The following is a 15,493-nucleotide window of genomic DNA, read 5'->3' on the forward strand; positions in this document are numbered from 1 at the left end:
ATGAACGTGCTACAGAATACATAACATGACAAATAACATAATAAACTCTAGTTTAAGGTTGGAATTCCCTTATAAGTGTGGGATGAATGACCTTTTGTAAATTGCCAAAACTGGAGCTTCCTCAGTAGAAGCAGTCTTGTTTGAACTGACCTCACACTAATGTTATAACAAAACATGCCAGTAAACAGAGCTATTTTCTATGTTGTTGTTGTTATTGAGTGTTGCTGACATGAACATCTGGACCAGGATGTTTCAATATGTATGTGGTACTTTGGGGGAAATCACACAGGTGTTTTATCATGTACCAATTGGCCAGGTAAATCCTTTACGAATTACATTACAGAATCTCCCCTAATAAAAATTATTAAGCTCAAATGTGCGATAGATTACCTAAAGGTCTGTCTACATTCATCTTAATTACCCATATTTCGCTATGACCACTTTATACACAAGAAGTTAAGCAGTCCAGTGGGGATTTAAAGCGGTTACGACACATTAATACACAAATACTGAAATAATCAAACTTAATGGGGAAAGAGTACAAAAAAAAAATATGAAAGGCAAAAAGGAATGTTACTTTTCCTGTAAATAGTCATAAATGTAGGTGTAAGCATTGTAATTAATCATTGTTTGCATGTCTATGACACTTTACACTCAGGTAAATCTTATCAGATGAGCCCATTTACACTCTGATCAGCTTGATAAATCTTTGAAAAATTCCACTGGGGATTTCCGTATTTTTACACTTTTTATGCTCAAGTCTGTGGTTACCTCTGACTGTATTTGATAAATGAGACCGTTTGACTTGGCCAGGCCAGAATCTAGGAATTGCACCATTAGTATTAATCTAGTGTGCTGGTGTCACAGATACTCTATCTTTCTGTGTGTGTGTGTGCATGTGTGTGTCAGGCGACCATGGCGGAGAAGTTGAGTCACGGCTGCCCATACTGTGAGGCCGTGTTTGCCACTAAAGTGCGTTTGCAGAAGCACAAGCTGTGGAACCACCCGGAAAGGGTCACCATGGAGACCAAGGCCGGGGTGCCCATGGAGACCAAGTCCGAGCCTAAACACGAGTCCAAAGTGCAGAGGGGCACCGTAAAGGGAAATTCCAAAAAGAGGTGAGAGAGGTCCCACCCTAACCTTTCAACTTTAATGGATGGTTCTCATAATATCTACGATAAATGAAAAGTTTGGGGGTGTAGTACTAATAGGAGGTAAACCATTAAGATTCAGTCAAGATGACATGCCTTTATTTCATGGAAAATGAAACAGTTAACAGAAGACTGCTCACACTTTATGTGCCCAGCATCAATCTGCTTACATAACAGTGACACTACTATTCTGTAACTTATCTCAAAAGTCATTTTATAGTCTTTATAAAAGTCTTATTCAAGTCTTTATAAAAAAATGAAAATCATAAAATGCCAGGAAAGGTATTTTTCTTTATTTTTCATAATGTAATAAGATTGTATATATTTAATTAATAGAAAGGTATCATAGCGCATTTAATTTGATGTTAAAACTTGTGCACTGACAATTGAATTTAGCATGTAAGTAGATCATGGACATTGTAATAACATGCACTGACATGTTATTCGTATACGCTTTAGACCCAATGCTGTGGAATCTTGTTTCTTTTTTCTAGCAAATTGCAGCTCCATATGGCGTGATAAAAAAGCAGCAGGGTAAATAGCTCCTCAGTGGACAACAACAGTACTATGCAAAGCTCAGAGACCACTCTTCATTAATTTAGTTATTCAGGAAAAAAGCAGAAATTAACAGAAACCTCAATAACTACATACCCATTTCCAAAAAAGTTGGGACGGTAGGTGAAATGCAAATAAAAACTGAAAGCAGAGATAACTTGCACATTATTGAAAGCACAATTAACACTTTACACATTTTGGAGCAACATATGCTGTCTTTCAGATGCTGTTTTTTCAGGGACACCCATGCTTATTTCAACATGACAACACCAAGCCACAGTCTGCACATTACATCAGCATGGGTGCCTAATCAAAGAGTGTGGGTGCTAGACTGGTCTGCCTGCAGTCCAGAACGGTCTCCCATTGAAAAAATGCTACTTATTAAGCTCAAAATAGGACAACAAAGTCCCTGTATGCAGAGCTAAAGACTTGTATAACAGAAGGATGGCAAGAGACTCTGCTTTCAAAACTCAATCAATTGGTGTCCCCCAAACGGTTATTAAGTGTAATTTTCTGTTTCTCCTGAGTATCCCAACTGTATTCAGTGATATTTAGGTCTGTAATCTAGGGTGGTCAGTCCATTGTTTTAAAAAAAAAACAGCATCTTTTTTGTTTGATAACTCGTTCCTGATGCAAGAGGACTATCTAATATGTAATCTCCTTATAAAGATCTCCTGAAAAATGAATACGTTGTACTCATTGGTTGTTTTGGATATTAAATAAATGAAGAGTGGTCCTTCACCTTTGCACAATATAGTTGGCTATAACACAACCACAGGGTGCAACAAGACTGACAAATGCTTTTGCCATAAACATATTAAAGGTGCAGTGTGTACGATTTAGTGGCATCTAGGGGTGAGGTTGCAATTTGCAACCAGCTGAATACCCCTCCCTCACCCCTCCCTTTTCAAGTGTGTAGAAGATCCTATTGTGACTGTCATGTTTTTGCTTCTTTGACAATGAGGATTCATCCTCCTTTGTTTTTTCTTGTGCTAAATAATAAATATGATGCTCCATTTGTCAACATCTGGGTTCCCAAACATCTCACAACACAAAATGGTTAGCCAGCACAAGCAGTAACCATTGATTCTTCTTCTTTCTGTGTATTCCAACCAGTGCTGTAGTGCCACCAAATTCAAGCTGCTGTTTCAACGTAAAAACGTGAAAGGCACTCTGTAAACAGTGCTTGGTTTGTCTGTTCTGAGCTCCAGTAGAAACATGGCGGCACAACATGTTGGAAGAGGACCTGTTACCTATGTAGATACGAAAACGAAAACACACTGATTCATAGTTACAGGCGAGTATACACTAATGAAAACATGGTTTTGTATATTATAGTCCATTTGTGCTAACCCCTTTAAATCTTACACAGTGCACCTTTAAGTACACCTTTTTTGAAAGTTGTCAACCTAAACAAAGGCAAAATAGACATATTTGTTTCCTTGTGACCGCTGAAGACTTAGCTAGCTAGCACTGTGTGCTACAGGTATTTGATAGTATGTGTGGTAGGAAATGTTTGAGACTTTACAAGCAATGTGAGCAGTCGCAGCTGAGCAGATGCCACCACGTTCAGTGTGAAATTTCTTAGTAACCAGACATCTTTGTGGAACTCGCTAGCTGTCAGGTCAGTGCACAATTTGTAAAAGTTGTAATATAAAGTAGGATTGCTAACCTTAAGCGGTACAGTAGTACGCTGTAGTAAGAGCATGTGTTCCTTGCCCTTGGCCTCAGGCTTATGGAGAACAGCCCCCCTTCACCAGTCTTCTTCAAGGTGAAGAAGACCCAGGAAGTGTCCCAGCCCTTCACAGAATGGGGAGTGTGCCCCCCAGAGGCTTGACAGGAAACAGCAGCACAGCTCCCAGCAACCGCAGCAGCAGCAGCAACAACAGGGGCCTCCTTCAAACACCACAGGGAGTGAAAGTGAGGGAGGGAGTCTGCCTCCACCCTTCCCTGAAGAAGACCCCGAGAGGATGAAGCATAGTAAGGTTACCTCAATACTACTCTATTACAAATTGCTTATGGAGGAATAATTATTGTCAAAAATTCTTCCTCATTCCTGGAGCAGCCTTACTTTATGAGGACTTTTTCACTGGGTTATTATTGTAATCATGTTTACTCAAAATGCAAACTTGAGATTTCAACTTGCAGTGCAAAGCCATATGCAACTATTTGGGCACCCCTGGTCAAATTACGTGTGTTTTTTGGTTAAAGGAAAATTAAGATAACCCCTACAGAGAGCACCCTTCTGCACACTTTAATGCACAGTTACTGTTTATTTTCTGAATGTAACATATTAAACATATTGTGCAAAAGTTGTAGCACATTTTAAATTTTACATTTTTTTTTATTACTTTAAACTCAGCAAATATTTCAAGTCATTTATACCTTTTCTAGAGAAACTTACTAAGTCAGAATTACTCATGATGGTGGTCATATTCAAAGCTTTTGTTGTGTCTAAAAGCTCCTTCACAGAAAGTTTTTTTCACTTGAAATGGTAATAAATAAGCTACTTGATGCCTGAGACTTTGTTAAACGTCCGAGAAAGTTTGGTCTAAAACTTAATTTTAAATGTCTTGCACATGCATTTTAATATACAAAAAAATAGGTATATTTTTGTTTTAATTTACCACTATTTTACGATTGTCAGTAATACAGGGTGATTCAAAAAGATTCATCCGAATTCAAAGTGGCATGTTTTTTACGAACGTGAGGCGCCTAGGAACCAATCACATAACAATTGAAAGAGGGGGTCATAGAGTTTCTGGCTGCCACCGGAAGATGGCTCCCTTCAGTTGAATGAATCTTTTTGAATTACCCTGTACATATGAAAACTTTGATGTGTAGGTTCAGTGGTCATTTTGGGTAGTAATTAAAATGGCTATATTTGTGTTGTAGACTTGGTGACCCGCTGGTTTCTAATGCTACCTTTGAAAAGAAAGGTTTTTCTACAGTGAACCGTTTCACATCAAACTGCTCTCAAAGACTGAAATTTTTCGTTTGCTTTCGGTCTCTCACTGCACAGCACACCAAAAAACATTGAGAACTTTAAAAAAGAAAGGAAGGAAGAAAGGACTGGTGCTTTAGGGACTGACTGTCTCTATATGCCAGCACCATTTCAGGGGCATTTCTCCATTTGAGGGCAGGTCATTGAGCCGATGTGTGGTTGCTGGTGGCGACAGCTTGTTTTCTACCCGACACACACACACACACACACACACACACACACACACACACACACACACACACACATACATACACACTCACACGCACACACAAATGAGATGTCTGTATGGCGCATGCTTTGAGCCTGCTATTTATGGCTTTTGTTTGGGTACACACTCCCCTCGTTTGTCGCTGTACGGCAGAGCCTGCAGAGAGCATCAGTATGTGTGTGTATGTGTGTGTGTGTGTTTGTGTGTGTGGAGTGGTGTCTGAGTCAAAAATGTTGCTCAGGGTTTGAGGAGAAGCTCAGGAGCAGCTGTGTGGGTGACAGCAGTGTGATGATCAAGAACGGCTTCACAGCATGCACGAAATGCAGAAACACACACACACATACATGCTCACTGACGCCCGCTGCAGCCGAGACAAATGACATATCAGCAGACTGCTCCCCTGGCTCATAGATAAAGCCTACGTCAGTTTCCTCTGAGTGGCGATAAATGACAGCGTGCTTGTGTAACACATGGTGGAACAGGTGGTTGCATGTGATCCACTATGATACTGGAGCTTCTGTAGCTGATTAGATAGACAGAATGCTACCTCCATTAGGCAATGAGCCTATGGCAAATAACACTAGTGATTTCCTCATTTAGTGTACTATATTAAAATGTAGTAGGCTTTGAAAGCATGTATGCTGTGGGCTTGGCCGGTAGGGCCGATACTGATTTTAAGAAGCTCAAAAAGTCAAAAATGAAAATTAGACTCCAGTAGTTTTAGTTAAACAACGCATTATTGACGGATCAGATTGTCAGCTGTGAACTGGCAAACATGATTGTCAGCAGTATGATATTTATCGTTATCGAGAAATGTTACATCTTACTAAAAACACTTCCCAACTGGATGTTTGACTACAAGAGAGTATAATAATAGTCTTGTTTATTGAATTTAGCACAGCAAAGTATGGGAAATGTTAAATGCAAATAACTGTATTCATACTTTCTGATAGCAATTTTTAAAATCCAACACTGCTTTGTCTGTTCCAACTTATCAAATGTCAAAAAAAATTAATGTTGTGGCTTATCATGTATGGTGAAAACTTCTTGAAGTATCGTCATCATACATTTTTGCCATATCACCCACCTATAATTGTGAGTCCTCAATTGTCTACATTCCTTCAGTTCAAGCAGCAGAAACACACAGGGTCTTAAATCAGGGGTTTTTCAGCCCTTCCCTGTCCTGGTGACCGCACACTATGCACATTTTTAACCTATTAACCAAGCTTCTTGTAAACTGGATCAGGTGTGTAGAGTAGGGAAAACACAGAAAGGGGGTCGCTGGTAAGGCTGAACAAAAACGTTTAATGGGAAAATATCTACAATTTTTCTGACTAATTTTGCGATTTAAATTGTGATTATTTTCTATATTGGAAAATGAATATAGAGTGCCAGACTGCCAGTTTAGAACGTCTGTTTTAGTAGTTTACATTTCCCCTTTCAAAACTTGTTTCGAAAATGCTAAATAATATAAGACATAATTAAAATTGCAGCTCTTGCGATTTGAAAATTACACTCTTTCACATTGTGATTTCGATATAAAAATGAATAGTCATACAGTCGCCAAGGCTGGAATTGAGAGTCCCTATCTTAAATTATATAGATATTTTAACACCAGTGGTGGAACATTTGTTGGTTTTTCTCTTTTTTTTAGTTCTCTTCATAAAAAGATATTTCTGACTGTAAAAAAAGTGATCAAGGGATTGATGTCATTTTAGCGATCATTTCAAAGACCAGCTTTAATTCCTCAAAATCAAGTGGTGTTCCTCACATAAAGGGGCATCTATTTATTACAGTATAACACAAGCAACTAAATAGTGTTGATTTATTAATTGGATTTTTACATATATTGATATAATATATAATCTCTCTCGCTCTCTCTCCCTATATATATATATATATATATATATATATATATATATATATATATATACACATATATATATATATATATATATAAAATCTGCTAGTCAGTGCTAGACAGTGTGCTTATAAGACTGTATTGAGTTTATACAGCTGGATGGTTAATTACTAAATGTTATGCATGGTGTCTCAGTCAAGATGTTTGAGCTGTTGCTATTTTTCTTCTCCACTTGAGCTAGGGAGGAAGCAAAAAACTCCAAAGAAGTTCACTGGGGAGCAGCCCTCCATCTCTGGGACATTTGGCTTGAAAGGTATTACACATGGTTACATGCATGTGCATGCACACTCACTCAAAGTCTCTCTAGCTCTGTCTCTCTCTCACTTTAAAATTAGTTTAGCTGTGGGGCATTGAAGCATCTTTGCCATGTGGTTGTAATTCTCAGTCTTCTATTCCCTGCTGTAATTGGCCCTCTCTGTGCTAATAGCACCATTAGAGAAGTGTTTCATATCCTGTCGGAGTGGTGTGGGCCTGTTATTTTCACACACACACTGCCAGAGGACAAAGCACACTGCAGTAGCAGATTCATTCACACGTATGACTCCCTCCTCTCAAAGTATGGATAATAAGTTAGTGATTAAGTTTATCTGGGAGATTTCACCTCTTTAGCATTGTTTATGCATTACAATGTCCCATTTTAGTTATACTTAGTGATTTAGCTGTTGCTTTCACTGGAAGCCAGTTATAAACTGCAGGTACAGTTTCCGCAAGGTAATTGGGGGTTAAGTGCAAACACACAATGGCTGTAGCCATCAGCTGGGATGAAACCTATATCCTCTTGAGTCCATTTATTAGATATTACCCTGCTGTCTTTCTTTTGATACATTCTAGAGTCTCCCTTCTAAAACCCTCTTGTGATTATGGGGTGTTGTTTTTAGGTAGGCAGTATGGCAATGTGTTATTGTGACAAATTATGTCACAATCCACTTCTGTGCTATGATTATTGTCACTACTTACAGAATACTGAGCAACTGCGTGTATCATAAAAAAGACCAATTCTAGAGCCTATAAACAAGAACAGTCAATGTATAGTAACTACATAAACACAATAATTGGATATCCCATTATGTCATTATATAATTTTATGAATTTATTTTTACAGATTTTTTTTCCTGATTTTCCTTCTATTTCTTTTCAAGGGGTTTATATTCCTGATTTTTCTTGTATCCACAAATAACATTTTTATATGACCATCAAAATTGGCCTGTATCTTTCTATTTCTTGTATTTTATTTTTGCCTGAAGATCCACTTATGTTGTTTTTATATGGCCATCAAAATTCATTTATGTATGACCATTTCAAACCTATATTCTATACCTCAGAATTATAAATGAGCTCTGTTCTGATTGTCTGGTATTGTCCTTCATTCAAAAAACAGTCCAGGCTGAAATGCTCCTTGTGCATATATTTCCTAACAGCTTTTTTGTTTACTTCAAAGGTTGCATCACTGTTTCAATGTAATTTGTGCATTTTGTCACAATAAAATAAATACGATATTGTATATGGTGAAAATGCCTTTAACAATCATAACATTATATTATTGTCACACCACCCACCCATGCTGTGTGTTATGTACAGGGATGAATAAAGTAGAAGAGAAGCTAAAAGCAGGCAGAGCAAAACGGCCAGAGGGGGCCGTGTTCAATGAGGAGCCCCAGAGGAAGCAATTAGCTACTGCTCCATCCAGGAGAGAACCCCCCTCCCATACTCAAGGTAGAGAGAACTCTATTGTAATATCACCTGGACACTGTAATTTCAGTCTTAATCAGGCTTGCTTTTGTCCTCCTTAGCGGCCCCTGCTGAAGCTCAGTGGCAGCACACAATCTCAGAACGGGGTGAGGTGTCCTGCCCCACTTGCTCCGTCGTCACCCGCAAAACCGTCCCAGGCCTCAAGAAGCACATGGAGATCTGTCAAAAGGTCAGCGACCAGGCCAGTTGGCAATTAAATATCTGGAATGCTGTTTATAATGTCTGTCTATAACTGCTAGATGGCCTATTTTTTGCATTGGAAAAATTGAGCTTGCCAGCCATGGTATCTATATGTGGCAGAATAATCTGTGTTGGTTTCTGTAAACAATGGCAATGGCAGTCCTAACATCAAGTAGCCTGTACTGCCTTCTGCCCTGCTTTCTGTGCTGCTGCTGCTTCATTGAGTTTGGTGCCGTGCCATCATATCTACAGAGGTGATTCTGCACAGTGGCACTGACACTTTGTCAAAGATCCAACATGATAATCTTCTAGAAGGAAACTGCGTCATAGCTGATATGCAGTGCATGCTCTTGCCTATCCTAATTCCTTTCAGCACTTTCATCTGTTCTTGGCTAAATATTCAATATGTGATATTATAGCCTATAAAAACTCTCATTCGCAGAGATATTGTTAACTTTCACTTGGGATGCACCAATACCACTTTTTCTCTTCTGATACCGATACCTGATCCTTGAAAATCTGTCGAGACTGCAAAAACTGTTCTAAATTGTTTCACATCCAGACTCTGCTGAAGTAAATATAAATCATTCATGCTGTCAGTAGTGGTGAATGAGCTGCAGATTTCTTGGCTGAAATGAAGCAAAAGGTGCAAGACCCGGCTGTTGCGTAATGCAGCTGATCAGTGGAGGTGAACTGCATGCGGAGCTGGTGGACACAAGGCCCTGGCTAGTGGACTGATATGCTAAAGGCTAAAGCAAGATTAAAGGCTATCATAACCCCAAGAGACTGGCTGTTTTTTCTATATGTCTCTGTAATGTTCATTCCCTCGATAACAACCTGGATTAACATTAACCATAAGATGCGAAGGTTAGCATGTTTTACACTGTTTGTGTGTTGCGTTATCTGATGTATTTGTGACATATTGGTGAATCTAATAGCTTAAGAAGAATTACTAACATTATATCACCTTCTACTACTACCTTTTTACGAAAATCTGATGTTACAGATTTTGCCATGAGCATATTACTGCTGCTTGTCAGCTCACACCACTGACGTGTTGTTAAGTTCTGTTTACTGGTGCACATGCACCGAGCGTCAGCGCGCGTATCTGTTAGAAATTGTGTGATGGTAACGGTCAAAGGTATTGGTATCCTCATTGCCGATACCGATACTGCGTTTAAGTGCCAGTATTGACCCTGATATTGATACGGTATCTGTAACACAAGCCTAACTTCAACTATGAATTGTTAAGAGTCCCTACAGGGATGTTGTTTATCAGTGTAGTATGAAGTCTTTAGTCTGTTTGATCTTGTTTGTTGGCCACTTTCTGCTTTTGTTTGCTTGGATTATTTGGGGAAATTGATGGAGCTGACCTTGTTTATGCACTTTTGATCACTTTTGACTTTTATGCACTTGTTTAGCACTTTTGATCTTGAAAAAACCTTATTTGAACCTAGACCTGTGTCTGGTGACAGTTTAACAAATTACTGTGTTAATGGCCCCAAGTGACAGTAAAAACTTTAACATTTATTGATGTATTAAAAAAAATGTCACTCATTTGTTGATTTGTTTCATGCAGACCATAGACAGACAGTAGCATTTCCACACATGAACATAATTGAACATTTCAAAAACTTGGTCATATGATATCTTACATTAACAACACATTTGTTGTTGTAGTGTTAATTTTGTGGTCTAAATAATGATGACAATACACTACAGTGACAAATTTTAAAGAACAGAGCTGTTATGTTTTTTATATTTGACAAAGATTAAGCATCAACACTAGGGATGGGCACAGGTACACGAAAACTCAATTAACCGTTCGATGTGCAAGTATTCGAATACCGATATCGCTATTCAGTAGAGATGTGCCAATGCAACTTTTTCCCTTCCAGTACGATAGCTGATCCTTAAATACAAGTTCCGATAGCAATCCTAACTCTATTTAACCTAGCTCACCTATAAGTCCTGATATTTAGCCGATTACATTTTAAAAATATTTTATTTTGGTAAAATCTATGTTTTCTGTCACTCATGACACATACTCATGCTTATGAAAACCTAAGGTGCAGTGGGTATCGCTGTCGCCACACAGCAAGAAGGGCCCAGCGTGACCAGGGTCATTTCTATATAGAGTATATTTATATGCTATACTGAAGGCTAAATCAGTTGAAAGCCCAGCAGTTCTTCTCGCTCCCTTAATTACAACCTGGACTAACTTTAACCCCTTAAAGTAGCATTTTTCCTGCTGCTTGTCAACCCACACGCGTTGTTTAGTTCTGTCTACTGCCGCGCATGAACATGTCAGCGCATGTGCACATCAGAAATTGCTTTGCAGTCTTGGTCATAGGTATCGGAATCCCCATCACCGATATCGATACTGCATTTAAGTGGCAGTATCGGTGCCGATATCGATACAGCATCGGTATTGGTGCAGCACAACTATTTGAGTATTAACTGTGTTTCATCACAGGAAGACAGAAAATACATAGGCTAACAATTCAGTGAAACGAGACAGATTTGCTTGGGAAGTAATAAAGTGTATTATCTGTATCAAGTAGGTTAACAACTTTAACTGAAGTTAGCAAGGTGCAGAAACAATGAAAATAAGTTTCTCTGACAAATAACATGTTGGCCCATCGTCAAATACCTCGTGTAGAAGTAATTGAGTCCTCATCAGCATCCAAGTGACGCGTGTTAGCATTGTTAACTGCTCATTAGCTTATCTGAAGAGGCAGCCTCCATAACCCATCCAACACAAAAACGGACGTTTTTTATGAACGAACATGTTCCTCTGCATGCTGCTAAATTTATGTGCTGTCACCTAAAAAGGTAAGTCTGCAGCCCTACGTCAATTTCATGAACTCATCAAGATACTTAAATATTTAAATTAGTCGGAATACACATCACTTATCAATATGACATCACTTTGTTTGCACTCATGAGAGCTTCAGTGTTAGGAACCGTCACAAATGTAATGGAGAAAGTAAAAAGTTTTTGTGGAAATAGAAAAATAAAATGTTAAGCAAAAAAAAGACCCTGTCTAACCATGGTTATTTTCCACACGGTTACCCCAATAAGAAGACTCTTTTATCTGCACATGCCTATTTGAACCTGTTCTGTACATCCCTTATTCCTAGGACTAGAATGTTTTTTTCTGATGTACTTAACAGTGCTTTGGAGGCAAGAGGTTAAGGTAACAAGTTTTGTTAGACATTTTTTTCTGTTCCTTAACCTACACTGAAGCACTCAGTGACAAACATTAAGTCGGTTGATTTCAGTCAATCTGTACAGTGTGACATCTGCTGCGAAGTGATCATAATGCTGTCACAGCATACCATCAGTGCTGTCAGAAATGTTTGTTCGCCTCATTGGTTCGCCTCCATGATTCATCTGCTGCATCTGAAAATGTTGCTTCTCAGTTCTCGCTAGCCTTAACTAACATAAACCATTGGCAGTCACCATATGTTCTCCTTATAGGGTCACAGCTGCCTCTGTTATTCATGCATACCGCTACAACATGCATTCAGTAGAGAATTATTACCAGTAGCATCCTTACTAAAGTCACTAGCATCAATGCTGGCAATCTTATAGAATATCATCCATATCATTCACAAGTGCTGTACACAATTCAGTGTGGTGAATTCATTCCAGCTGATCTAGTGCCGCACCGCTACCATGTATAGGACCTAAGCAAAATACACAGCAGTGTATGGAGAGCGCTTCAGGCATGCAATTAGGTGCCTTTCTCTCTCAGGACCCAAAGCCAAGGGCCAGGGAGCCATTAGAAATGCTCTATTGATTGGGCAGCTGTGAGAGCAGTTTGACTCAGTGGGAAGTCGCTAGTGTAGAGCTTAATGGCACTAAGCTTAGTCTATAGCTTGACTCTATAAATGCTGCCACGTCCACATTAAAGGGTAATTGATCTGCTTATTAAAGGTTGGGGGTCGCATGTACTTTCAGCTTTTCTTGCTATTTCTTTTTGAGTCAGGCAGAAGTGAAGGTAAGGATTAAAGTAGAGTTGGCCTGAAGTCATCTGATATCTGAATGGCTTTCTGCTTAAGCTTAGATAAGTCTATTAAAAGCCCTAGAACAAATCCACTGTAAATGAAATTTTGCAGAATCTTTTGAAGATCTGTTAAAGATCATTAATGAACTAGCCCCGGCATTAATGAGCTAGCCCCTAGGCCCTGTTTTGCCTGGATGAACACACACAATCAGAACTATAAGCTGCCACCATGCCACATCTGACATTACATAATTAATGCTACAGTGTATAAACAAAGTCAGCCTTCCAAGCTCCATCTACCTCTGTGCTCATTATTGCCATAAATGTTGTTAATTTCTTTATTTGTCAGTTGACATGTATTCAATTTAATGTCATCTTAGCTCTTCAGGGCTTGTGTTTTGTCATAATCCTCAAAAAATGTCAAGGTGTTTTCGAGGGGATTTTGTAGCCTTCGGGACCTTAAAAGAATAAAAAGAGGGAATGTTAGGTGATATAAAAATCAGAATGGTAAGAAATGGACTAACGGGGATTTCACATAACAGCAAGAATATATCAATCCGATAGGGATCCATCAGCAGATTCATACTGCACTTCCTCACTCTAATAACTACATAGTAGGGCTGTCAAAGGATTAAAATAATTTACCTCAATTAATCATAATCTTTTGTGTAGTAAATTGCAATTGATCACGTTTGCCTTATATCTCAAATTTGACCCTAGAGAGAGATTTTTAATTTAAATGCAGTGCATTTTGTTATAGCAATATGAGTGGACAAGGTTAGCCTCATTAGAATGCATTTATCACTTTCAGTAGTATTGCATTCATGCTGGGTGAAAGCAGGATTTACGTGAACGTGAACATGAAAATCACATGATACTACTGGCATTGCCAGCATGAGCACTGTATTTTGTTTGTAAATGACACTTCAGACTCACTTGAGTGTACTTGATAAACAAATTAATGGCATTGCAGTAGCAGTTAACTAGAAATTAACTTTAGCTTCAAAAGAGCCATCAATGGAACTGCCGTTTACACTCACAGCAGCTTCTGGGTGGATCTGCGGATGGTTTGAAGGGTGAAAATAGGAAAATGCATTAACTGCATTGAAAAATAGGGCCATTAATCGTTATTGTGTTAAGTCAACTTGTTAACTTTGACACCAATACTACATACCTTACATATTTGTTTCATAGTAATTATTGGATAATAAAAGACTAATAACTAAACAGTAAGCCTAGTGTTTAAGGGGTTGCTGTCGTGCTATTTAGTCTGAAATATATAAACTAAGAAAACCCAGTGATTTTCGACATCTTTCCACAGCTTCAGGATGCACTGAAGTGTCAGCAGTGTCACAAGCAGTTCAGGTCCAAAGCTGACCTCAATTACCATGTGATGGCTGAACACACCACCAAGGTAAAATGCATGTGTGTGTGTATGTGTGTATGTGTTTGCTTGTGAATCCCCCTTGGGAAAGACCTGCTCTACCATAGCTTATGGCTAGCGAGTAACCTACAAGTTCTGTATGGTTTAAATTTTGCCTTGAACCATGTAAACTTTGTCCAATCGAACATCTTTCCTCTACTGTCAACAGTTATTTTTTCATAGTTTTCCAGATATTTTCATTATTAGGTAAAACTGTTATAGATTTGAAGAAGACATAGGGCGCTGCAGTTCCTTCTTTTTTCTCTCAGAGAAGGTTATGCTTCACGTTCATAACAAAGACCAGTATAAAATTGCAGGATTGGCTAAATGCAACATGACGGCAACATTTATTTGTATAAAGTTGAAATCTGCTGAAGTTCTTACTGCTTTGCAACCCATTATGCAGCACACAACACAGCTCCCCATTAAAATTAATAGGATGTGGTGAGGCAAAGTTGCAAGTGGACACGTACCATCAGTTAAAACAGGGGTGACCAGTCCTAGTCCTGGTACCACCCTCCAGAGTTTAGCCCCAATCGTAGTCTTAACACACTTGATCTAGGTAATAAAGTGCTTCAGAAGCATCAGCATATTAGAGCCAGGTGTTGGATCTGAAATCTCCAGGTTGGTAGATCTCCAGGACCAAGACTGAGCACCCCTGAACTAAAACATGGAGACAGTGTTAATCAGGAAGCTGCACATTTAATTGCCCCACATTTAATTCAGACATTATAAAATGGTCTGTATCAAATGATCAGCTCCTTTGTCTTCTGCCACCAAGTTTTTCAAGGTAAGCATTCAAGCTCCTGTATTAAATGATTTCAAATTCAGCTCTTGTGTCAGTGTAGCTTCGCCTCACATATGGACTAAAGATGTAAATAGTTGAGGGTTTAACCAGTTTTTGCCCGGTGGAATTGTGCAGAGTAGAGCTCAGGCTCTGTTCCAGTAAGAGTGCGCTGGTGTATAGGGGCCTACAAGGATGCTAATATTACCTCGCCAGCTCTTACATTAGCTCATTGGAGCTCCTAGGAATATCATAAATTATGCATAAGTGTACATCTCTAAAGCACTGTTAAACATTAATGAGCAGGCCTCCCAAAACTCTGTTTTGTTATGTGCATGTGTTTGGGTGTACGTACCTGCATGTGCTTGTTTTGGTATCTGTACAAGTGTATCACTTAAAGGGTGTACTGATCATGATTTTTTTTGGCCAATTTTCATTCCAGTTCCTGACTGATTTTTTGGGCTGATTAGTTTATTAGTTAGCTTTTATTTTAAAGCAGTGGACTA

At 38.8% G+C, this 15,493-nt stretch overlaps 1 protein-coding gene across 1 annotated transcript in view; it reads left to right on the top strand.

Annotated features, from left to right (window-relative positions):
• Positions 1–15,493, top strand: part of znf512b (zinc finger protein 512B) — a 71,591-nt gene that overhangs the window by 38,287 nt on the left and 17,811 nt on the right. Inside the window, 7 exon segments of the mRNA XM_036591013.1 lie at positions 910–1,118; positions 3,438–3,501; positions 3,503–3,686; positions 7,021–7,092; positions 8,418–8,552; positions 8,630–8,757; positions 14,102–14,194. Of these exon segments, the coding sequence (XP_036446906.1) occupies positions 910–1,118; positions 3,438–3,501; positions 3,503–3,686; positions 7,021–7,092; positions 8,418–8,552; positions 8,630–8,757; positions 14,102–14,194 (885 nt within the window).

The sequence above is a fragment of the Colossoma macropomum genome, unplaced genomic scaffold (genome assembly GCF_904425465.1).
Source record: "Colossoma macropomum unplaced genomic scaffold, Colossoma_macropomum, whole genome shotgun sequence".
NCBI classification, from domain to species: domain Eukaryota; kingdom Metazoa; phylum Chordata; class Actinopteri; order Characiformes; family Serrasalmidae; genus Colossoma; species Colossoma macropomum.